General features: G+C 46.9%; 2 protein-coding genes across 3 annotated transcripts in view; one reads left to right on the forward strand and one right to left on the reverse strand.

The window, feature by feature from the left end:
- Positions 1–9,899: 9,899 nt before the first annotated feature.
- Positions 9,900–21,902, forward strand: LOC126536436 (protein pinocchio-like). Of its 2 annotated transcripts, none has more exons than XM_050183395.3 (4): positions 9,900–10,176; positions 16,954–17,146; positions 17,669–17,798; positions 19,235–21,902. In XM_050183395.3, exons 1-4 carry the CDS (start codon positions 10,104–10,106, stop codon positions 19,319–19,321), a joined length of 483 nt encoding a protein of 160 aa, XP_050039352.1. In that variant the 5' UTR covers positions 9,900–10,103; the 3' UTR covers positions 19,322–21,902. The 2 variants fall into 2 exon arrangements, with proteins under 2 accessions (XP_050039352.1, XP_050039351.1); XM_050183394.3 differs by lacking the exon at positions 9,900–10,176 and adding an exon at positions 11,885–12,097.
- LOC126536433 (testis-expressed protein 10 homolog) overlaps positions 21,811–26,070 on the reverse strand; it is an 80,232-nt gene continuing 75,972 nt past the window's right edge. The window contains exon 16 of the mRNA XM_050183392.3: positions 21,811–22,089. Within this exon, the coding sequence (XP_050039349.1) occupies positions 21,949–22,089 (141 nt within the window). The 3' untranslated portion in view covers positions 21,811–21,948. The remainder of the gene's footprint in view (positions 22,090–26,070) is intronic.

Consider the following 26,070-nt stretch of genomic DNA (forward strand, 5'->3'; position numbering starts at 1 on the left):
CTTCGTTCAGCGATACGATCGCCCACTGTGGATCTTTTTCAAAATATCGAAGTCAGTTTCCCTGCATAGTCGAAATCATTTATTCAGAGGTCGTGGAAGGAAGGTACTCCTTTGAGTCTCTTAACTGTTGCTATAGGTACTTGTCCGATCACGTAACCGAAAGATAGCGTAGTTGGCATGCGGATTCGTTGCAGCATACACCCCAATACGTGACAACGTGACACAATACAATGTTAGCAGGAAGATAAAAGCTGGTACAGCCCCGCCCCCATCCTCCCCCTATTTGTGTTGTGTCTAAATGCCGTCTGCTGTTTGTCTCGTTCACGTCCAATACACCCATTATTTCGTTCGCTGCGTCGCCAACTAATTGAATATTGAAACCAGATATTTTTTTATCTTTCTTTTCTTTCTTTGTCTTTTTATACTCCGTTCACGGGGAAATAAAAATACCCATGCCATTAAAATTGATGCCAGGAATATCGATTCACTTGATTTCCTATAAGCAGGAACTGCAATGTGAAGGGCCCATAGTACCAGAAATGAGGTTAACGTTGAAACTGTGAAGTTGCCGTGTGAAGATCAAGTTAACGCCTAGCGCTGGCGAGTCTCCGTTTCGTCTCCTTGCCGTGAACCCCGCAAGAGCTCGAGGAATTGCAGCTCCGCGGCGTACTCGTCCCGCTTCGTCCTTGACAACACACACTCGAAACGAAGATAGGAGAACATTTTCTTGGGCGAGCTGGTTCATGACTGAGACTGAAAACTTAAGTGAAAAAGAAACAGGACGGGACGAGTACGCAGCATCTTGAAACTGTAAAAGCGCACAAAGACGAGAACGAATAGAATGGACAGGACGAGGCGCTTACTCACAAATTAAACGTTTTATTGAGAGGAAACAAATATGTACACAAAAGCGGAGCATAACGGCGGACGGCGGACGAAGTACACAGGACTGTGTACTCGTCCTGTGTACTCGTCCTGTGACAGTCCTGTGACAGTCCTGTGACAGTCCTGTGACAGTCCTGTGACAGTCCTGTGTAGTCGTCTCGTCCTGTGCCTTTCGCGCTTCTGTTGTCCTTACTAGAAGATCGCGTCGCGAGACAGCTTACATCAAATCAAGACTCCATGATGCCGGTGTCGAAACACACACTACACGCTCTGTAGAGATAGTCTGCGCACATGTCATTTTTTCGCCCCTAGCAGGCTCAAGAGGTAAACGAAGGATTTGCCCCATGTTGTAACGGCCCACTGTGTCGCACGCCAGCAGCTATATAGGCTCAGCTATGTCGGAACACCAAGGCTCCCCTTTTCAAGTGAATCAAAGGCCCGGATGACGACTGATATTGCTGGACGGAGCATATATGTACACATATGATGCGGGAGAATGCATACTCATCAGACTTCGATTTTGCGACGTGGGCGCCCGCAAACACGCAAGCGAGTTCATTAACAACGGAATAAACATGCCGCTTTATGAGGGAGTCAGTCACAATTACGGCGTTGAACATGGCGTTGCAAAAAAGCTTCCTCAGGTTGTGATGATCCCGTTGGGGTCACATGCATAACTTCCTCGACGGCTGGATTTCGACGCCGGAATAGCGTCCTCCGCCACTTTAGAGTCATCAACGGTTTTGATTTATCCGTGCCCAAAATCCGTTATGAAATGCATTGGCGTATGAGCTAATTTCCTAAACTTCATCACTCCCGCACTGCGTGACAGAACCAAGCGGAACACTGCAGTGTTTCGTAGCATGTATTGAGGACGGATATATTTCGCAATATCGACATGTTTGCGCAGCGCAAAAGATGAGGACTAAAGGAAGAACACAACACAGGCGCTGACTCCAACGGATCTTTATTTGAGAAATCGCCAGAACTATATACATGAGCAAAAGTAATGAAAAAATAACTTTTGCATTAAGTCGCCCATGAACCCATATTGCATCACAGCCAGATACTTGATTTCGTTTTTTTGTGAGGGCAGTAGATGGCATGCTGATGCAAAGGTCGCCCAGCCACTGTATCTTGTCAGCCTCTATGATTTCACGTGTAAGCTGTTTTCGGTGTTTGGAAATTAAGACGCAGTTTTCGAATTCAGGGTTACAATGGCAGTCTCTGCAGTCACTGCCAAGATGACCTTGCACGGCGGTATAAACATAGTAAAAATGCTCTTCCAATCGCTCATTTAAACATCTGCCTGTTTGGCCAACGTATTTCTTTCCGCAAGTTAAGGAAATCATGTAAACCACACCCTGGGCGCATGCTCCAAACCACTTCCTATGGTTAGTATTTCAAATATTTCGTTGTGTGGCATGAGCATTCACGCGCCTACAGAGCACTGATAACTTTTGCGGGGCAGAAAAAAACAACTTTAACATCTACTCTGCTGTCTATCTTCTTCAAGCTGTGCGAAATCTTTCGCAACATGTACTTAGAACCTCTGCTATATACATAGATACGAATAGACTGCTAGTCGGGTTCAGTAGCACGATTTCAACAAGCGCCCTAAAGTGAGCAATTAAGTATGTCATCCGAGGAACTTCGTTAAGCTAAACGAACATTGTGATTCGTAGTGGGTGTATTGCCCACCTCTTAAGTAATCCTCTTGAAGAAGCAAAATTGCGCTACCTGCACAGGTTTTTTTTTTTTTCATATGTGTGCGTAATAATAATAAAGAGAAAAGGTGGTATAGTCACCGCTTCTTTAGCACTAACCTTAGGCGCCCAAACATAGAGGCAAACAAGTCAGCTTGAAAGGAAGCTGACGAGAGCGCAGCTATATATAGCGAGTGAAGTGACAGAGGAACGTTGAATAGAGGTAAAGCACATTGATCAGATAGCAAGCATGGGACGCTGATGTTTTAGCTGATAACTTGCGAGCAAGAAATGGTGTTGGACAGGCGATAAATAACTAGCTTAATCGATAAACGGTTGTCAATTATAGAACAAGAATAGGTCCAATGAAATAAAAGCGCATTCCAAGGCGGGAAAGAAAGGGAAAAAAAACGATCTGTGGAGCTATGATGATTAATAAACTTGCAGGCATAGTATACGGACTCAGCTGACGCCGGATAAAGGTGCATAGAGATTGCCCGCAGTATCCCTTTATCCTTGCAGTGGAATTGAAATACTCTGATGTTTGATTATATGCAAAAAAGTTGTCATTACATTTCACAATTTCCCTCCCACATACGCTGTCTGATTATGTAAGCATATCTGCGTCTATTAGTCTATTTGTTTTATAGGGTCGGTGTTAGGAAAAACTTCACCTACGATTACGATACTCCCCAATGCAAAATTTGAGCGCAGCTCTATACGTGTTTTCATTTCGCGATAATAGAGGCAAGGAATTTGAGAGAGACATCTAGCAGAGTTGGCAATCGTCGAAAATCTTATCTGCGGGTCAAGCGCGTCAGCTTTTACGCGACTCGTTGAAGCTTCCAGTGTAATCGCTGGTGCCGCGTGGCTTTCAGAAAGTACTACACAATTCGCGTCGCACACACAGTGAGTATAAAAAAAACAATTGCAAACCATCACAATCGAAACAAGCACTAACAAAACCAAACCAAGCAAACCAAACGCACGCGGGCGAGAGCTGACGCGAGCAGACGGTAGTACGAAACGAGCGGTCCGGCTGAGACCAGATAGGAGTACGCATCGAGCGGTCGGGCAGGTCCGCATGACACCTGTTTCTCGCGCGCACGTCAATGAAGGGGCCGCTCTCATTGGTCTTCGTCGTTCGCGGCTCGCCTTTTTATCTTCCACTCCGCGTTCGCTCTTTCATATTTTGCTGTGCTCGTTGCTAGGCTACGCCTCCGACGCTCGCCGCCGGAACGGGTGGCTGCGCTATAAAAAATTCATCAGCCCTTACACCCTGTGAAAGACAAGCAGCGAAGCTTTGGCGTGTTTTACCGCAATCGACGCATCTATGTATATATAGGTATTATTATTATTATTATTGTTATTATTGAAGGACACAGACAACGAATACATCTTTCGACTGTGCCGATATATTGCCGATGTATTTATTTATCATTACTGCAATTGTACCGACTGAGCTGCTGTTTCTTGCCAATGAACTTATATATTAACCATGAACAGGAGGTCCCAATTTGGTTTTGACTATGGGACCTCCTTCTGTATACCTCTATCTGTACAGTATTTTATGCAATAATAAAAATTTGTTTATTTAAATGAATATTTATTAAATAAATATTAAATATTAAATAAATATTTATGAAATATTTAATAAAATAACTATTTAATAAAAATTTATGACTGACAAGTCAATGCTTCAAATAAAGGTTCATTCATTCTCTCTCTCTCTCTCTTATTCTTTTATGAAGTAGTGACGCGTGCAAGTACCGCCGTATTGTCGACGGGAATTCAACAATGTTTACAACTTCACTGTGAACTACGTAATAAAGAAAAGTATATGAAACTCGGCTTAATGATAGAGTTGTCTTGGCAGCCAATTCCAGTATGATTAGTTTCGGGATAGTTTCGATGAAACAAGAGTTACAGCCGTTTTCTGTAACCATACTCCCTCCGTGGACGGCCATGCATGTATTGACTAGCAGACGGGAATTCTGTAACGTCAAGTTGACTGTGGACTAGCTAATTATGACAGGCAAATGAAACTCGGCGTAACGATAGAGTCGTCTTAGCGGCCGATTTGAGTACGATTTTTTTTTCCAAGACACGTATACATTAGATGGAGAGCTACAGAGCATTCGCGAAAAACTGGAGACGAAAATTTTTTCGCGTCGGCGGGACGCGTAGACGGACGGACATCGACCACCACCGGAGGGTATATCGACATACATCTTCGCTCTAAAGAGTCATTTCAGGCGCGCCAGAATGCATGTACTGTTTAGCAACGTTAGCCTCAATGGAAATGCAGCTACAGCGTCCCGCAAAACAAACAAGGCAGCGTCAGCCGGAGTCAGACACGCGAACAAAAAGAAGGCAAAATTTTCACCGAGCGATGCGCCATCGGATATTATTTCGCAAAGCCGTGCCCTGCCGGCCAAACGGTTTGTTGACATCTCTGTACATAGAAGTGCCATCACAATGGGTCTATATATATAAACGGCCAAGTCCTGCAGTCCACTGCTGCAGTAACCGCGTAACGGGACTTGAACAAAGCAACAAATCGCTAACTGACTTGTTTTCGTCGAGTCGACGGGGTCGTACAGTACAGTGGGCAAAGCGCTAGAAAAATAAGCCGCCATTACTTTCTTTCAGGCGCAACCAATCTTGCCTGCTTTAAGCAATGCAAATCGGTCCCTGGGGAAGGAGAGAGACCGAGCCAGCCGCCACAACGCGTGGTTCTAATTTACACACACCTTCAAGGAAAACAACGGAAAATTGCCGAAAATTATTTTCGTATTGAAGAAAAAATATACTAGCCTCTGTCCTATTTTCTCTTTCGATGTGGCTATACGTATACCTGTCGCATTTCGCGCATGTGCGGTATACAGATGCATTCGAGACAAAAATAACACCCATAACTAAACGCTGACCTTGTCGCAACGAACTCGCTGCACAATAACGACAACGAAATAAATAGAACACAGAGAAGCTATGTCAATGGCAAAAGGCTATGTCAATTTCAAAAAAAAAAAAAAAAGCCCCACATAGCCGGATATTCAATGTCAACGGGTCATGATACGCGTTCGTCTGTAGTACGACTGGGAGGAGAGGAAACGGTAGAGCGGAAGCGGAGGCGACCGAAAGGAAACGCAAAAAAAAATAAACAAATAAAATAAATGCGAGAGAGAGAGAGAGAGAGAGAGAGAGTCGGAGTGGGAGAGTGCTCGCGTTATCTCGCACAGGCGCGGCTGCAAAGAATCTGCAGAGAATGCGACGGTTTGCTCTGCACATGTGTTGCGCGGGCCATTCTTCTTTTGTGATGTCTGCGACTTGGTGCCGTTCAGGCGACAGCGAGAATTTCTGGCCTTGCTCTTGCGTATACGCTGTTTCTAAGCGTATGCAGCAGTCCGAGGGAGAGGAGGACCGAGACGTCCTTGGACAACCTACCATAAGAGGCTCCTGGAACGCGACCCGATGGCGCGTACTTCAGTATCGCGGTGCAAGCAATACCCAAACTAATGGGCATCCAAGCATTCCTATCTCATTTAGAAAGAAAGAAAGAAAGAAAGAAAGAAAGAAAGAAAGAAAGAAAGAAAGAAAGAAACAAAGAAACAAAGAAAGAAAGAAAGAAAGGGCAGGAAACTCGCACAACTCGGCTAAGTGTTGCAAGATAGCAGCGAGCTCACGTCATTGCCGGTGAAAGCAAAAATAACGTTCCCACTTTTAATACAACCAATATGTATTTGAGGACCCCCTTTAAGCACATGTTTATTGAAATGTAGAGCTGATACTTAGAACGTGCAGGAAGCACGACATGAGATGATTAACTGTCGCCCCTATATGCAAGCGAAATTAGAAATATTAGCATTTTCCACCGTTAGAGCAGATGCAGCTAGGTGGCTTCGAAAGGTTCGAGCTCTCCAGATCAATTGCTTGTTCTGCGTAGAAATGTACGATTGAAAATAAGCCAAGTCCGCTCCTTCTAAATTCTGGAGGTCACTTTCTTGTATTTTGTCCCAAAACGTTAGCGAGAGAGAGAGAGAGAGAGAGAATGCGTGAGCGCGCGCGCGCGCGCGTCTGTCTGTCTGTCTGTCTGTCTGCGTGTGTGTGTGTGTGTGTGTGTGTGAGACAGAGAGACAATTACAAAGAAAATATTTAGAGATTTTCTTAAAAACGTATTCCCAAATCAGAAGGAAATAAGGACCCCACGCATGTTGTGGCCGCCAGCTGCTATACCTGCTTATTACAACACAAGGTCACACGCGCCCGTGTATTAATTCCTGCATCATATGTCGTATGACAGACAACTAAAAGAGATTTCAGTATAAAAACAGGGAGCACTCCCTTTACCCCTTTCCCCAGCAAGGGTAGCCAGCCGGTACTTACACTCGCTAACCTCCCTGTCTTTCCTCCTCTTTATCTACACCCCTTACGCGAACTTACGGCGAAAACATTTCAGTTTATCGAAACTTTGAGTGTGACTTTCACTTTTTTTCAGTTCGCAACAGTGCAAATTCTCGATCGATCAGTTTTGAGGATATCACTTTCAATGTGCTTTGGCTGGTTAAGCCAAAATAATGACACTCGCCCGATAAGCGTTATTGCCTGCTTCATAGACCTCTAATTCATTGACAAGTGTGTTCCTCACTTCAGTGAGGTAAAGGCACAGCATAATTTATCCGAGTGGACACAGGTTATGCGAAACTCATTGCTACACATTTGTGATGGCAATTGGCTCATTGAGCTAAAAGATCCGGCGTCTGTAGCAGCGAAACGGCGCTTAAATTCCCATTGGCTGCGTCACCACGTCACGAGCGCGCCTAAACGGAGCAGAGCGGGCGAATTGGAACACCTGCAGCTTCCTTAGCGGGCCAGGTGTTCCGTGAGGGGAGAGGGCATCACCGCGACGCCACGTCATCATCGCGTCTCCACGGAGCAGATACGGCAACACGGTGAGAGTCGGGTTGTGGTCGGCGACGCAGTCGCGTGAGGCGCAGGTACTACCGTCTCGCTCTCGGAAGCCGGCGCGCGGTCCGTATGTCTATCTTTTGTCTCTCACCCCCACAGGGCTTGCGCGCACCTGCCAGCCTTGGTGGCCGCAGCTGCTTCCTCGGTCTATCGTCCCGCAGGACGTCGGTGGGATGCGGCGTCTTTGACTTCTCAGCAATATCGTCCAAATGATTCCGGACCACAGCCAGCATGATGACGTAGAAAAAAATAACCCGCCCCAATTTAATCGCAAAACTCGATCACATACACCGCAGCAAAACTCTAAAACATTACTCGCAGCGCCACACTCGAAGGAGCGCTCAGCGGCGTTCAATTGCATATTAACGTTTTCGCACTCACAACTCATAAGAAGTGCTTAGTTGTCCTCGGAACTTTTTTTAATATATAATGTTTAAGAGATGTTGGGACCTTTTATTGCACTCCTCTTCACATCGAAATGCAAAAAATGAAGAACACAGGTACGTGAAAATCGCATAAAATACACATTTATTGTAGCCACGAACTTGTGGCCGAACATATCAACAAAGCGAGCCATGAAAGCTCGCACGAAGGCATGGACTTTATGCGTATACGCACATTTATAACGAATTGTTGCTACTAAAACGTAACATTTTGTCGAAAAATACCATTTTTCAAGCTCGCAATGCAGTTAAAAGCCGAGAGAACAAAGTTTAAGAAAATCGACGTATTATTCATCATTCCCAAGTCGACCGAACCGTCGTACTCGCAGCTGCTCCGCCGACACTACAGCGCCACAGTTCGCTCTGGTGATTCTTGTAGGAAGCTCTATGATATGCAGTACCGGCTCGAGACTGTCAAAAAGTTGCAACGCTCCCTGTCAGTTAAATTGTATCAGTACAGAATCGTATAGAGTTTCAGTGCCACGCGTTAAGACTGGCATGAACGAGAATCTTCTTTTAAAAAAAAAAAAAGGGGGGGGGGGGGGGGGTGTTTCTGCCTTCTCTTTTATTGCAGCACGGAAAACGCCACCCCCCGCCACCTGCAATGACAAAAGGAGGGGAAGGAAATGCAAAAACAGAAGCGGTAAAATTAGCGGGGACGATCCCCAGAAGGTTAACAAATCGTTCCACACTTTCCATGAAGCGGCGCGGCTTCAGAAGCAGCCTGCGTATAGTTAAGGAAACACGCTGGGAGCGAGGGATGTACGCGGAGAAGCTCGCATTAATGTCGTGCGCACGCGACACTATATTCAACCAGCCGCTGCTGCATTCCGGAGGAAACGCCGAGAATGTCCGCGTTGGCCCGTTTCGCAAGAACTGCAGAGAGTTGCGCGCCGTCTTTCCTTCCTTGCTTCTGCGGAGTTTGCGGGGAAGACCGAATTCGCGGGAAGCGCTCCAACGGTCCCAGCGCAGCCACCTGTAGCCGCAGACGTCGAGCTAACGCCTCGAGCGTTCGGTATACGAACAACGTTGGCACGAAGCGCGTAACGCCCTATCAGTATATAGGTTCAGTTTCACGAGGGGGAAAACCGAGCCCGATCAGTCAGGCGCCGTTCCCGCCGAAGTCCTCACAGTAGATTAGTCGCAAAATGGTCGAAACAATAAATTACTATTCAAAATGCCGCATATTGCTGTATACTGTACCACGGAAAACAGACTAACGCACGCGCTGCGCCACCTGGAGAAATGTTTGCTATAAATGACATCTGCCACAACCACACCTCAAGGGGCGCCCATTGAAGCCAGTGCTGCTACTGTGGACCCTGCAACCCACCACATTCTTTGCCCACCCCAGACTATTTATTTATTTATTTCAATAAAGACTCGTGTAGCCTATCTCACCGTTTTCGTGTGCCGATCCCGGTTATAGCACAGTGACAGTCTGAAATGATGTGCCACAGGAGAGATTGGATATGTGCACCGGGACCACAAGGGCAACTGGGTATGTGCAACTGAGTTTTAGTTTGCCTTCAATCTTGTATCTTGCTATTACAAACTTCTCTCTTACACTGCAGCCTATGATCTTTACATAACCGTTCTCTACACAACAGTTACATTACTCATACAACCGTTCTCTACAAATGAAGAATGCTTCGCATTACGTTGGCAGCGTTAACTGCAATTGAGCCAGCCGACATTTTTTTTTTTTTAATTTACAGGTAATTTTTCCGTTTGAAACGTCCGCAAAGGCGGGAGTTTCGCAGGTTTGAGGAGCGCGGGATGCTGGCGCGCACGCGCAACTGCTTTCAACGCTTCTGCGCATGCGCCACGCCAGACCACCACCCTCGCCTCCGCGGGGCGGCGCCAGCGGCGAGCTCGAAATGAATCGTCTGCTGCAGCAGCGTTCCTCCTCAGTCGTCCGCAAGCACGCTCGAAGTGCGGGAGCAGTCGTTTCGGGCAAACCGAAAGTTATTCCAGTCGCGAAAGCCCAAACTCAATATATTGGATTACGTATACCACGTCAGGAAGCACGGTGCTGTGATCGCAACTGTCGCTCACTCCATCATCCCTTTCTGCTGTGCCCGACACGTGGAGTTACACCATGGCTACTGGAGTTCTAGTGAGCTACCCGTCCCCGGCGCTACATGAGTCGCGCTCAGCAGTCTTCAAGAAAGGTTAGAAACACCTCAGTCACATTTCCTGCTTCTGCACACAGTAAATCAGCAACTATTTGTTACAACGTTGATGAAAACGGGATTTCTCAATGAAACTGCGTAATCTTATCGCCCGCATTTCGCTAATATTGCGAAGCAACAAATCCAGACAGATATACAGAAAAGCTTCGGTCGAAGCTGAACACGATGGCCGATTTTACTGAGGAAAAAGAAGAAAGAAAAAAAAACTCGCTGTTCTCACAGCGCTGCCAGCTTTCGCGCGCGTAACCTGACACCATTTGGCCGCGGGCCCTGCGAACACCAGCTGTAGGGGTTGTAGCCCGAGAGAACGCGTACAGGGCGATGTAAAAAAAATAAAATAAACGGAACTGCTAACCAAATGATACAGCGACAATCTCTTATTTTCCCAGATATCTGGCAAATTATTTGGCTTCAGGCCTTTTTGGCTCGTATGGTCGTCCCCGATCGGCGCGGCGATGTGTGGATGAGGCCACGACACTCGCGGCAGTTGCAAGGCGGCGGTCTACGTGGCCGTCTGCCAAGCTAAGCTGAACCGCGCCCGCCGTCAGCTCTTTACATATCGCTCTCCAAAGTGCCGAAATTATTAGCAACGGAAGGAAAAACGCCAGGGATTGTGAAGACAGACAAGGCAGGGTTTGTGTAGAACCACGCGGCCAGACAGTTTCTGGCGTATCAAGCTCGCACGCCACGCGTGCACATGATATACAACATACATGCATACATCCGGCCGTTTCGAATTCAAAAGAATCGCGCCGACACCGCGACTGACACTACGGCCTTGAGAACGCGACGGACTCGCGGCTCCTTTTAGTGCGCGCGCAACTTTAGAAACGTCGTCTGCTTCGAGGTTGTTGTACCCGAGACGAAGAAGCGCCATGCACATGTTCTGTTCTGAGCAAATTTCAAGGGTTCGTAGGTTGTTCGGTGGCCCGCTGCCGCAGCAACTTCGAAAAAAACAGAAGCAATGTACGTTGCTCGAGAATGTCTCGAGTTCTAGGCTGTGTAAAGTCCTCCACTGAAGGCAAGTGTACCACGGTGCGCGACTGTGGGGAAAGGGCGGATATTGCATCTTTCTCGCCTTACACGTAGATATAAACGTAAGACCCCGTTTCGCGTGCAGGTCCTAACGTTCCTAAATAGGAGGCAAAAATCATCACTCACTCCAAGAGTAGAAATGACGTTCCAGGACGAAAGTCGACAGACTACACGAAAGGTTCAGGCGAAGTGTCCAATTGAACGTGGCGGAGGAGCTGGGACTTGGAAATCTCGTGCACTTTGCCGTCACGCTGTCCGCGCGCGTTTCCGAGATAATGGTGCGTTGTTGGTTTTGTCGATAAGGGCCTGGCGAATTTGCCAGTCGGGCCCTTATCGAGACCCGCTCTGAAGGCCGGCGTATCATAGCTGCGATTTCGGCAGGCCCACATTCTGGTGCCGCCGTATTTGGTGCGCACGGCACGTGCCGAAGTGACAGTCTAGCGCGCCCCCGCGGTCCAACCCTGAGTCACCGCGTTTTTAGTCACCAGCATATAGCGCCAGCTTAAGTTTCCCGGTAGGACGCGTGCGCCACATATGTGTTGAGTCACTTTTCTTTTTTGCCAAACGGAATATATCGCCACGGATTAGGCGCGGGGCCCTTGCACAGCTTGAGCACATACTCGTCATTCGCAGTAGAAAAAGTGACCTCGAGAGCCCATAAGTTACCAGGTGTGCGTCGAAAGCGCGACGAGGCCAGTGTTAGTCAGTCCGCGTCTCGTTCTGCTATACACCTCTCCTTGTCCCAGAGACCCGGCCTAGCGAAATATGGCACACTGTGCGCGACGTTCGCTCGCTATGCTTGAAAACTCGTCTGATTCCAGGCCGTCGACGTCATCGCATCACGACGTCCACCGCTCTCTGAACGGTACGTCGTTTGTGTGTGTGTGTGTGCGTCATCATTTTCGGTGTCATCACCAGCTCCGCCGCCCTCGTTCTGTTTCATCCGTCTTCATTTCAAACGGGGCCAGCCGTACGTGGAATTGTCAGTGATGCGTATGCGCTTCTTCGCTAAGAGTGTTTGCATTCGCGCGCTTTTTGAGGCATTGAGGGAAAGATAGCTTGCTCCCGTATGGATATCGCGTTTTATCGTGCTTCTTTGATACAGTGTATCTGGCTCAGAATGATGAATAAGACCACAGCGGTGAGCAGGTTACACCTCCCGCATGTCTTCCTCAAGAAAAAGGCGGGAAAAGAAAAGAGAAAAAGATGCCCTCGCTTGCGCCCAGACGCTACCGCCGCTAGTTGCGCGGCCCTCTACAGCTCCGACCTAGATCTCCCGCCACGAATGTAGCACAGATTTTACGCGCGTGCCGCGTGGGTCACAGACGGGCGAATACAACACCCGCGGGGCGGCAGATCGCGACGCGCGCGGCCGCAGGAGCGAAACCGTGTTTCCGAGATTCCCTCGAGCTATCGCACGAGTTTTCGAAAAGCGAGCAGAAACGCACGATCCGTGATTCAGATGTACTACACGCACCGTGCGGTTGTCGCCCGCACGTGAGAGCAGAGCGAATACTTTTCAATTTCGGGGGAATGGGAGAGGGCTGTAAGAAATCACGATTGTTCACGGCCCCTCCCGTTATCCGCGAAGACGTGGCCGGCGCTCTGCGTACGCCCGTATAGCATAATATTATATAGGTGCGCGCGGCAGGCAATCGAGCTGGCCGCGTCGAGACGGCGCCGCGCAGACGCCAGAGATCATTCATTCGTGGCTCGCGTTTGAGGGACGGCAGCTGCTGCGTACGCGCTCCCTTGTCAGTCGGGCGCCAGCCTTTGTTTTGGTCGGCAGCGGCGCCCTGCATTGGTTTTGCGGGCCAGCAGTGTGTGTGTGTGTGTGCCTTCTTTCTGACGGCGGATGTGTACACTGTGATCCGGCTGGCATCGGCGCAAAGATTAATCTGGAGAGTGACGGCACTGCTCTCGAAAAACAAACGAGCGCGCGCAGTCATGTGCCCGTGGTGTCTTGAGCTCTAATGTCGCTGGCGGAAATTAGGCCTGGACACGCGTCTGACAGCAATTTGACCGTGCAATTGCCTCTCGAAAAAAAAAAAAAAAAATTACCTAGGCCGCGGTGACGGCGCGTTCAGGAAGTGTTTGAACACGGCGAAGACGTGGCGTAGACGTAGACATGCGCAGCGGCGATGGTGGCGACACCTTGCGATGCTGTGCTTAACCCCGCAGTACTTGTATTGCCACAGCATAACCGCAACGTCGATATTCGTGTACGTTTTCTCGATTGGTTAGAAGAGTCGTGAGCCAGAACGTCTAGCGGGTTGCTGGCGAAGGCGTCAAAGGAGTATGCCACCACAGCTTGATGCTGAAATTCGCCGAAAATGCAGACAGAAACCACGACAACACGTGTGCGTTCGCGGTTGGGGAATATACGGCACCTGCCGTGTCGGAAGGATTTCTAGACTTATGCAGAAGCCAGCGGCTACATTGTCTTGTCGAGAAGCCTACTATGGCAGCACTTCGGCAGACGATAGCGGTTTTTTTCGTCGTCCCGTAAATGGTGAGGATTCTGCTCACTGAAAGGCGCGATAGTGCACATTTGCTTTATTTATTTGTTTGTTACGCGTCTTTGACATTGTTCGGAAGCTAAATAAATCTTGCAAGCTGCATATGTTTGTTGACAAAACCGAGGCGCTTTGCGAAACGATAGAATATCTTTTTTAAGCGTCCCGCCAATCTTCTGACGTTGCGTTCTTATGGGACCGTCAGGCTTGAGGACGCTGACCATTCTGCTGCTGTGCTGAGTAGATATGCATTACTAGAACATCGCGGTAGAGACGAATCATGCATGACATGGCAAAAGCCTGGTTCATCATTAGTTTGTGGGTGCCATTCGCAGCGAGGGAGTGGCAGGGAAGACGCAGCGAAGCAGGCGTCAAGGGTATCGCCATGTCCTCTTCTAGCATCGGTTATCACATTGGGGCTTTTCGATATATACTGCGGTGTGTTTGGCTAGCTTAATTTACTTCAGGCACTGCGATGCCTCAACAGGACACCTTTTGCTTTCTCTCTCTGTCTTTCTTTTCTGTATGTTACCCCCAAAAATGGATAAAACTGGTCATACGGAAGGCCACGAGAACTCTTTTTAAAACGCACAGGGGACAAAGCTTGCTGGCTCGTTGCGACTCGCAGCCTTCATGGCGCTGAAGGGAACCAGCGCGTGGAGCCTACTGGTACTCGTCGTTGGAACGGCGCGCGCCGCGTCCCAGCCGCGCAGGACAGGTTGCTCCCTCGTCTGCGCGCAGCGAGATCTCGTGGGAAAGAAAACGCAGGAGGACAACGCACGGGGCAAGGTGGCGGGCCAAACGGGGTCGTCGCACGAGAGGAATCGAACCCTCGCGGCTCCGTTCAAAGCGAATGAGGGGGCGAAGAGGAGGACGTGCGCCGAGAGGGAAGGGGAAACGCGCACAGCGCCACTGGCGCGGCTGCATGCGGCTGCGCGCGACGCATGCCGCCCTAGCGGCTTGCTTTTCAAAAGAGCTGCCGCGCCCTCTCTGCTTTCCAAAAGGCAACATGCGACGTCCGAAATGAGCGTCGCGTCGAAAAGAGAGTGAGACCCGTGCGAGATGCCATGAAAGGGCCGGCGAAGACTAGAGCGGAAAAGGAAGGAGAAGCACTCGTCACGTCTACGCCTATTATTTTCTTCGTTCTGTGCCTTCTCTTATCACAACCGTCCACGAGACAACGCAAAAATAGATAGGAACGCCCACCGCCTATTGCCGAGATTCCCTCTTCTGCCCCCGCCTTGGGGGGCTTAGTCAACCGCGCACGCCAACTCCCGGGCTTCCCCGCTCCGCGTGCTTGCCAGTCTAGTAGAGGGCGCGGCCTCAAGACGGCATAAAATATCGCGGCCTTCAGTTTGGTGAATGCTGCGCCTTCTTCGTCTCCTTCCCTTTCGCGCAAGCATGCACGCCGTACCGCGAGCACTGAATATTCTTCCTGGAACTTAAAGGAATGGGTATCTTTTAGGTAGTACAGGCACAGAAACAAGAAACATATAGCCAGAGGGACTGTTCCACACGAACATCCCCCTGGCACATGCGCCTCTGAAATTAAGGAGGACCTGGCTGGCACTACCCTCGAATTATAGTGAAACAGAAAGCACTTAACACCTACTTCTTGGGAAGGAGAGGGTCTTCGTATTCGGTAAATAGGAACATCAAATCGGGAAAAGCAACTTGCGAAGCTTTCTAGAAAGTGCTGCTCTAGATCACTCGTGTTTCGAAATGATTCGGGGCAGTGGTCGCTAAGGTTACTCGAACACTGCGAAACTGCACAGCAGCTACATCAGTGATCACCACTCTCATGATGACACATAGCACGTTTTAGACCACCATGTATACTAAACCTCAGTTGCAAGAGTACTGCTTTAGAAGAGATGAAAATAAAATGAAAAAAAGTCTTATGCTTTTCAAGAAAACAGGATATTTATTTGGAGACTGGCTGTACAACTTGACAGCTGTTAGAGCAGTCACTCGTGGATGCTTTGACTGTTCAAAGTTCAGTACACTACATTGATAGAATTGGCTATACTGGCATGCTATAAGGCCAAGTACATGCTGTTATGCAATAGCTGCATTTGTTCACTGGTGTATTTTGTTGCTTGAAAACTAGCTACGTATGACTTATGACAGCCACAATAAAGTTCGGTCAGGCTGGATTTGGTCGACATTAATGAATACATGAAAATTGCAGCCCATGTTTTCATTTGTCCTAACAACTGTCGGACAGTCCCAGAGTTCACAGAAGCTAGTTAACTGAGCTTTGCAGGTACTACATTGTATGCGAGAACCAGTACGGTGGCAAACGTGGTACTACTACATTGCCTATAAGATGACTTATTTGTCCAAGAGCAGCACTTTACAGTAAAAATAATTTCCCAATATGCTATTCCACTCAACAAAGTTTCACTGAAAACTGCAATAACTATGGCCTTCATAGAACTGTGGGCATATTGTCACTTAGCTTGTTGAACCTGGAACAAAGTTCATGGCAAACGGGATGTCCGCCAGACACTCGTATACGCTGGAATGCTACAATAGTCTGATTGACGCAGGGTAGAGTAAGCAGGTGTTTCACAGCTGTGCTTTGCACACTTGACTGCTGTGTACATGGCCAGATTCAGTGACCTCACTTTTCCTGTCTTTACCAGCCAGGCTCTAGCTCCAGCACAGAGTTCCATCATTAACAAGTGCCTGGACAGTGTTGTTTGTTAACATTTAGCACGATTTCAATCTTGCTTGCAATGACTTGTCTTTTTTAACGCAAAGCACCGTTGAAATTGCAGTCATTGTGATGGATACCTTTATAACCGATGGGCTGAAATCAGCTGGCAAAAACTGCAAGTTTATTCTCCAGAATAACATATTACGCAGTTATCACAAAGCAACATTTAAGTGTAATAGTGTTTGCACTGAGGGCTACTTGATAACTCACAGGCAGAAAATGACTGGCAAAAAACTATAAATGTGCAGTTGTAGTCTGACAAAAGCAGGATGTTTTGTAAACATCGCATCCTGGCCTGTTGTAGCATCACATAAGCACACCACACTGCAGCTTGCAGCTGTACTTCTATGTTTCTTCCTCATTGTTTCAAGTCTGCGCTAGGCTTGCATTACTCACAAGGGAGCCAAAGCTTGTCAGTGCAGTTTGAACAGTGCCTGGTGTCTGTAAAGTCATGCCTATATCCCGCCTGTTGATTGTGCGCAGACCTGTGCATCCGGCATTCCAAGTCGGACCCTGTGCTGATGACGCTCTCGCACAACTCACCACTGGCACGATGCTCGGACCAGGACAGTTGTTGGGACAGTATTGAGGATTTGGCGCAGCAGCAACTGCTGGTACAAGGGGCCGATGCAGTCACTCTGGAAGGCCTCAAGAACCACTACAACTCCTGCTTTACGTGAGTTATCATGATTGATCTGACAACTGTATGTGGAGTGTGCCTAGAACTAGATCGTAAATAAAAGGTGCTGTTAAACCAAACAATAAAACATGTTTGCACACGTTGAAGTTAACATGTAAACAGGAAAAGCTGCGTGAAGGCGGCAACAAGACAACCACTAGACCCTCTATCGTTGCAACTAGTACCAACACTGTGTAATGGGCTTGCTGCTTTCCCGCCACTTTTCCATTCTGTGCAAAACAGAACTGTCATGTGAGCGGGAAGAACAGGGTCCAACTTGCCAAAACATTTCCTAAACAAGTAAGATTCTTCCATTATTGGTTGGCAGCGAGGTCTATGGCAGCTAACCACAATGTGCAACACAATAGAAATCTTGTGATTTTTCTAACTTGACAGTATCAATGGTGCTCAGCACTTTTGTTCAGCATCCATTTTAACCACCAAATTAATCAATGAGAAGGTGAGGTGGTGTGAAACGTTGAATGAACAGCTACAGCATGCATGTTGCATGCTTTGCAGATGTGGGGTAAGCTGGTATGAGGACCATGCTTCTCTGGACTGTGCCGAGTGCGGCGGATATGCCTTGCGTCGTCCCTGTCTTCACTGCAATGGCAGCTGTGATGAAGTCTGGAGCAGAGACTTGGATGCTGTGAGTCCACTTTCTTTACATCATTGTGCAATACAAATGAAAAAAAAAAAATGGTGGCTGTGCCCTTACTTACGCATATAAAGTAATAAAGATTGACGTTTGCCTTTGCCAAAAGTACAGTACAGTCTGAAAATCTACCAATTAGTGAAATTGGCGTAGCAGTTATGTATTGTGAGCACCAACTACTTATTTCTTAAACTGTTTCCACACAACACAGGGTAGCATGCTCTGGCTATGAAGCAAAGAAAAATAAAATGGTCATGCATAGAAACTTGGCTTTTTACCGTAGCCAAGTACCATCACACATGTTTTGGGCAACTAGGTGCCTGATGTCTGCTGTCACCTGGCATCAGCACGATAGAAAAAGAAAAAAGCCTCATTGCAACAGTTACTATGAAAACTGAATAGTGTTGTAATCTGTATTGGCAAGTAGCATCTATAAATTTTCAGTCGATAACTTCCTTTCTGCTTACTTTAAAATGCTTGTGGCGGTGCATGCATTAACCTATTGCGGCCAATGCAGGTGCCTTCACTCCTTTACTCTTAATTAGTAGGGTTAGGTGCTTAAAAAGGGGCCTTGAGCCACTTTTTATCGAAGTGGAGAAAGGCATTTGAAGTGAAAAATAGGCTATTTCAGAAATACCTTGCCACAAAAAGTACTTCAATGCGTTCACCAGAAGTGGAGTTACTGGCAATCAAACACGGCCTCTGCTGTGCTCCTGTTACTTTTTCAATGCCTTGCACTGTGAAGGCTACGGTACAGTGAGGCATGCCCACAACGCTCCACCTTCTAAATGTCATCGTGGCGCACAGCTGAAATTTCATTCTGGATGTTCTCATAGACACCACGACTTCCGCCTATGGTGCCTACGAAGCACTAAACATAAGCCGAATGCGGTTGTCCTCAGCGAGCCGCAATACGCATAGCCAGTGGACTTGTGGCGGCCTCCCATGGCGGCCACGGTATCTACGCCATGTAGCCAACCGCAGCTTGATGTCAGCTATCGGCCAATAGCAGTCGCCTAAGAGAATGATGAGATGGTGCATCCGAGGATGAAATAGCGAGTCTAGAAGAGAGTGAGGACAGGGCCTCTTGTTGAAAACAAAGTATTTGAGATAAAGGTGACTTCATGATCCGCTTGAGAGATCCATGCACCGCGTACGACAGCAAAACTTGACTGAGATGTTCACAGCAGCGTATGCTATCCGCCGACTATCTTATTTCACCAAGCCAGAGGGGTGGTTCAGGGCCCTTTCAATAGTGGAAGGCTTCACTGCCAAACATTTACCAATACTTAAAGCAATAAGTTAGCAAAGGCAGTCTCTCCAGCAGAGTTGTACTGTTAGTATTTAGGACAGTGATACTATATACGAAACACTGTGCAGTGCTTGCAAGCTAAACATGTCTCCTTTTCCTGTTCCTCCACCACCAATAGTCCCACAAGCAAAGGCGTGCCCAGTGGCTGGGAGAATGCAAGAAAGCCCCCCAGGACACTGCTCCGAAGAGCCAGCAAGACTCTTGAGGAATGTCCTTCCTAGGAGAGCTCCCAGGCAGCAGCACTTCTATCAACTGTACATAGGACAAATCCCTGGTTGATCCCATTGCGTCGCATGTTTTCTCCCACTGCCTCACATCGAGCCTGGACTTCACTCCACCAAAAGGCTTGAAGATTCCACAGCATGCATGCCTCGTCATCACACAGTCTCCCGAGATGTCTTGGCAGCACCTGTGTGAGCATTTAGTGGCCATGGACCTGGACTCTGTGTTGTGGTGTTGAACAACCTGAACTTGAACGCATCATGCACTGATGGCTGTGGGAATCTGTATCTGAGTTCTATCCATAGCATCATGATGCGGGCAAATGACTGATCCATGCTGCAGTCACAGATCCAATGAAAAGGGAAGGGTGCTTGTGGCACCTGTAACATTCCATGTCTGCGCTAAGTCAGTGGCTCCCCCTGCAGTGGTTTGGGGAAAATGGGCCAGTGGGTCAACGAGGGATATATTCTGTACATATGTGGTGCTCGTTCAGTGTTTCGCACATTTTTGTCCATCTGCATTGTCTTCCCTTGTTTTTAAGGTTCATTTGAAAACGGGAAAATGTGGCCTGTGGTAGTTTCTCGGGGTGCTAGAACAGATCGCACACAAGTAAGCTGCTTTTTCCTTTAAATGATGACAAAAGCATGGTAAGCATCATCTGCGGCTCAGTAATGACCCTAGAAAAAAAACTTGAACCCTTGATGTATGTGTCCATGCCGGCTTTCTACCTGTGCTGCAGGGGCAACTTGCTGTCGCTTTACAGAAACAATTGCCATGTGCTCATTATGAAGCTGATAAATGGGCCACAATGATTTTCCAGTGGTGGTTACATTACCAGCTTAAGACCAAAGGCAGTACATTAATTTTCTTTTCCTTTTGTGCATACAAGGCTGTTCTTGAGGCAAACTTGACAAAATGGCAAAGTGCCACTTTGGTCCTGTAACACAGTGGTAGATGTTGAGTTACTGCAAAACCATATTGTGTCTAGTGTGTGTAGTTTTTGTCATTGTCCATTGTATTTTGTGGTAAAGAGTCGCCACTGCATGGAACAAAAATGTCCACCTGTACATTGGTGAGCCTGTAGAGGTGGTGACCTTAGTTGCAGCTGTCAGCAGTGGCGGCTGCTCAAAAAACAGCAGATATGTCAAGCAATCCCCTTTTCACAAGCTAGCATTGTAAGCTTATAGTTAACTTATTGTTGCAACATTGGAAACCAGTATGGTAAAAAAGATTTTCACATTTGCATTCTGGATTTAACTACATTTACCAAAACTGGCCTGAATTGGTAATTGGTGCTGCCATGCATCAGCTACTCTGTACTCTTGAACCATGCAAATAATAAGTCTGACAATCTGCAGATTGATACGGACTAGCTGCTGCTGACAGCTGACTAACCATTGCTTCACAACTCTCTGGTCTGCATCTCACTCTGCTGTACACTGAGAAAGCAGTGAAATATTGATTTTAAGTCATTTGCTTGTACACCAAAGCTGTTGTCGCTACGTGTGCTATTCCGCCTGCCTTTAAAATTTTTTTACACAAGAGTAACTCAATATTGCCTGCTTTTTAACTATGTGCCAAAAATGTCTGCAATCTGTGCCCTTGCCTGTAAAGTTCTTTCTTGCACTGTCAACTGATTCTTTTTCCACAGACAATTTGGTTCTGATATCAGAAAAATCTTGCTGTTGACCTAACCAGGCAAGCGAGATGGACAAGGTCATAGTCTTGTTTGGTGCTGAAACATGTTTCAGGATCTGAGTGCCTTGGCTAGTAGACATGGAAGCAATCTACAGAGTGTGTATTTTTGTAAGCAGAGAAGATTGATGCCAAAAGCAAACAGGCAGATGGTGCTATGGTTGCCAATAGGGAGAATCAAAATGCACATTCACAAAATGGGCTGATAAGGGACTGAAGGCAAAACCACACTGTGCTGCATATGGTAAATTGAAATTGCACAAACTCGAGTGTCTTGGGTTTATCGCAAAACAATGCCAGTCAGTATCCGTGGTGCATATTTAATTAGATTGGGCTGGCTATCTAACGAACAGCTGAATTCAAGCACTGCTTGCCCACACAGCATGTGGCAAGCATATTTAATACCAAACAAAACTTCTCTAGCTAAAATTTGAAATAAATGTAGCCTAGTCTACAGGGAGTGCTAATATGAAAAGGGACAGCTAATTAATATTCAAAATGCAGAAATAAAAGTTGAAACATGGCTTGCCTCTTGTTCAAGAAGCTGCCATGTAATGTTACATTTCACTGCACAAGTAAAGCAAAGGTAGGCCTAAACCCAAATTGTTCATTCCCATTCATACATAGGGAAAAACAGGAAATCTGCATCTTCATGAACTCGCACATGCAACTGCACATGTTTTATGAACTCTTCTATGCCTTCAGCTTTCAATGATGAGCCTACATCAAAACTTCCAGCGCAGCAAACACCAGTGCCGGCCTTGCACACAGATGGAGTCATTGTGCATGTCTTATTTATTGAAACATGTCTCGAGGAATGTGTGTTTTCGAAAACACCCATGGTTTGCAATAAAGACTCTGTCACTTCACATCTGGTTTCCATGGACTGCTTGATCTGCCTATGGGGTGCCTTCCTTACTGACGCACGGCGATGGCGATGCCTGATGGCTGCAGCATCGCTGACTGGTGGGGATGGTGCTGCTGTTGTATGCCCTCGCAGAACTCGCTCAGTGTGGCCAGGAACCACGGGTGACGGCGCAGCTCTGAGCCTTGTTTCTAAAGGAACAGTAGGAAGAGGCCTTTGGTTTACACAAATCATTTCACAGCAAACAGAAAGAATGGCAGATTTATGCTGCAAAAAGAAATTGCAGGTTGAGTTGATAAAGACAAGTGCTGCGCAATCACATTGGAAAGAGATTTAAACAACCATTACTGTTAACTAGGTGAGCAAGATAAGTTTTTGTGAATTGTCAACTGTTGCAGCATGTCAGAGAGGAGACCACCGGGTGTGCTGGGGTTGAAGACACAGTATGCCTCCAATCCATTTATCAGCCTGCTTCAATTCATTGCATGGCAAAAGCCACTCCTAGCCCTCTCCAATTACCTCGACTTAGAGGTGTGAAAATTCAGTATACAAAGTTGTCAAATATTTGTTTGTTTGAATACTATAAGTGACAACAGTACATTATAGTCTTCAGAGAGAAATACCAATCTCAGTGCTCATTAGTGGCATAGTTTTGGCACACCAGGTATGTTCACCTTTCTGTTTCTAATTTACAAGCCTCTCGGTTGACTTCACATCCAGTTATTAAAGGCCATACATGTATAACATACCGTAAATGAGCTGGTTTCTTTCCAGCTGGACTCTACAGATCCCTTATATTTGCTTAGAAAATGAAAATGTTCAGTATTCAATTCGATATTCACAGGTTGGTTTTCCGGAACATTCATGATCGACTCGATTAGAAAATTTTGCTATTCAAATGCCTTTACCCTTACTCCATCATTGGCCAACCATTTATGTCTGAAAACTTTTTGCCAATCTGGGCATCTATTCTATTGCCATGACTTCTAGGTATTACACAGCCTGCTCAAATCGACTTCTTTCCTCTTATTCTCAACCAAACTAGCAGCTACCGGCGTTCATTCTCTAATCCGTGCTGCCATGTTTATATCCTTTAAAGGGGCCCTGAAACACGTGAAATACTTTTGGAAACATAGTAAATAAACTTGCATAGTCCCTAGACAATACAGCCATATGCATTTGAGTCAAACATTATTCCTGTACGAGTGCAGCTGTGAGCCCAGCATTTTACTTTAAACGCTGTGAGCCAGTTGTTTCAACCATAAAAGCTAGGTTTACATCGTATCCAAAAATGAAAAGAAAAAAATCACGTTGACAATTTTTGTGTGCTATTCCTGAAAAAAAAAAGAAAGAAACCGCCCCTCAATTATGGCAGATACGTTTTGCAAAAAAAGTGGCAGCTTCACCCGAAAAGCGAAGCATCAATTGCGATAGAAAATTAGTGGACAGCTCCACAAAATAAGGATAGCAGTTTTAATGGCCGTATAAACTTGCAAACATAGGCACACTAACTAAATTAACAAGCATGGTGACACGCGCACACAATGAAAACATGAACACATGTGACTCGATGACCACGAAAACTCTGTCAAAACGCTGCCGCGAGGAAATGCGGCAGCAGCAGCAAGCAAAGTGACGTTCGTGCTGTCTATCACTTCAACAAAATGTGAGCGTCAAGAACACAAAGCTACGAGCCGCCAACGCACCTAGACTCTGCGCCCAATGCAGATCACTCTCCAGATACAGCCGGGCAACTGCCACATGCGAAGTTGCAGCCGGAGTAGAACGCCGCCCTCCCTTTCTCCCTTTGTCCCCTCCCCCCAGCGCCTTGAAACATTGGGTACCTCACGCACGACAGGAGGTGGTGCGCTTCCAGTCTGTTGTCTCTTTCGTGCAGGCGAGATTGAGCCGCGATCGTTGACTCCCTTCGCATTCTTTGCATGTCTTCGTGACACATACAGCGTAGGGCGCACGGCAATGGTGTTACTATTGCCCTTGGACTTTATATCGAACCTTACAGCAATGGTGATGCTGACGGCAGAAACGTGCTTGGAGTGTCTATATAATTGCTATCGCACTAAAAGAAACCCACATAGGTTTCCTTTGTAGGTTCACGCTACTGTTTGGTGGATGACAATTTTTGCCCTTTCATGACCCCTCAAATATGTATAATTAACCATAGAAACGGTAACAACACAAGTGTGTCCTAGGTGCCCTGGTTTGGAGGCTAAATTCAAAGTGTAGAATTCAGGAACTCATTTTATTCGTAAATACTATGATACTTACCTTCACCTGAATGAATACATGGAGTGTTTTGGAAGACCATTCTATCTAACAGGGTGTCTACCAAGTTGACATTTCCAAATTCCCTGAGTTTTCCAGGTTTTCCCTGAGTGCCATCGCAAATTTCCCTGAGTGATGCAGAACTATGCTTCATGTCAAGACGGGCTGAAAACATATCGCCTCATGCTGTCACTCCCTAGTAAGCACATGAAAAAAATTTAAAAAGCGACTTAATATAATTTGAATACTAAGGAGTAATGTTTATGTTATTCAAAAAGAGAATAGAAGGCAGGGGTTAGTAAAATGCACAGCAAATAAAGTGTATTCGAAAAAAATTGCAATGGAGTCAGAAATTCTCAAGTACGAATAAAAAGTAGATGCATATAGAAGCAAATATTTTCGAATATGAGCTATTTCTATCAACTGATAGCAAGCTCAGTGGTATGAGGCCCGAATCTGTCACAACTGAGATTTCCCCTCAACAGCTCGTAAGTCAACCTCAACTGTTCTGACATACTCTCAGCCCGCGCACGACGCCCGAGTATTGTGTTTCACTGCTTTAAAGAGTTTATTTTGGTTTGGATGAGGGACACCTGCATCTCGGCATCAGCCAAAACTTTCTTTTTTGTGCTCAAGCACCTTCAAAACGGCGGCAGCAAGCTTCTTTTCCCGTTTATTCCTCAATGCGTAGGTCATTTCTGTTCTCGTCCTCCTTCCGTCACTCGTTTGCCCCAAGGACCATTTGAAGCATCTTGGTCAGTTGCACAGTCCACAACCGATATTTCGAACTCCTTAGGGGCCGCGAAAACGTCCGAAAAATCGGCCAGTTGGAAAAAAAATAAATACGCGTCATTTACTGCCCTTAGGGGCTCAAACCGTCACAGGCACGTTCGAAAACGCTCTGAAGGCCTGTCGGTACACATATTAGGCATATCGGTGCTCGTACTGCGACAGGAAATGCCGGGTGCACGCGTGCATAATTAAGGAATACATACTGTGTTCCGTGGCAATAGCCCCTTCCCACGCTTGTTATGCTTCACTGCAATACTTTTATGTATGCTTCACCAAGTAACATTTCTGTACAGAGGCGAAGCTGACTTTCAGGAACCGGCATTTACTAAGTCAATCGCGAGGACCACAAAGGCGGAGTCCATGTCATTGCTGACAGCAGCTAATTCTTTATATAAAAAGCTCGGCACCCAACGGCAAGAAGCAGAGGCAAGAAGCGAACGTCGATGCAGCTAGGCCTAGCGTTGTCGCAGTGGTGGCAACGGCTGCCAGCGGATCTGCGTGCGATAGTGCCGGTTCGAGGTGGCGAAGTAATCAAAACGGCAGCCGTGGTGCCTTTGATTATCGCCGTTTCGGACCTGCGGTCACGGCAAAACGTCCGGCAAATCGGACGGCGAGGAGTTCTTGCGTCGGAAATTTCACACGTTCTGATACGTTGATTCTATGGGGTACGTGACGGTGCCGCGAAGCCGTCCAAATTATCGGGAATCCGGAAAGTCGGTCGTTGACTGTACACTGGCAACTCCTCCAGCCGACGAGAGGGCGTCAAAGACGATTCATTACGATTCCTGTCTATTACTCGAGCCAGCATTACTGCGACTTTCGACCCTTTCAGTAAGATTGCCGCTAATTTTCCCTGATAGAGACCCAAATTCCCTGAGTTTTCCCTGACTTTTTTCAGACTACTAAAAATCCCTGAGAATTCCCGGTTTTCCCGGTTGGTAGACACCCTGTCTAAAACTCCTTCAGTGCTTCACTTTAGTGCTTTCATAAGATTATCACTATGCAAGCCTGTCAAAACTGCACTGTGCTTCCACAAATTGCATGCCAAGCAAACTCTACAAAGTTACTGTAATGAGTACGAATACAGCATGCTCACT

This window comes from Dermacentor andersoni, chromosome 4, assembly GCF_023375885.2.
Source record: "Dermacentor andersoni chromosome 4, qqDerAnde1_hic_scaffold, whole genome shotgun sequence".
Taxonomy (NCBI): Eukaryota; Metazoa; Arthropoda; class Arachnida; order Ixodida; family Ixodidae; genus Dermacentor; species Dermacentor andersoni.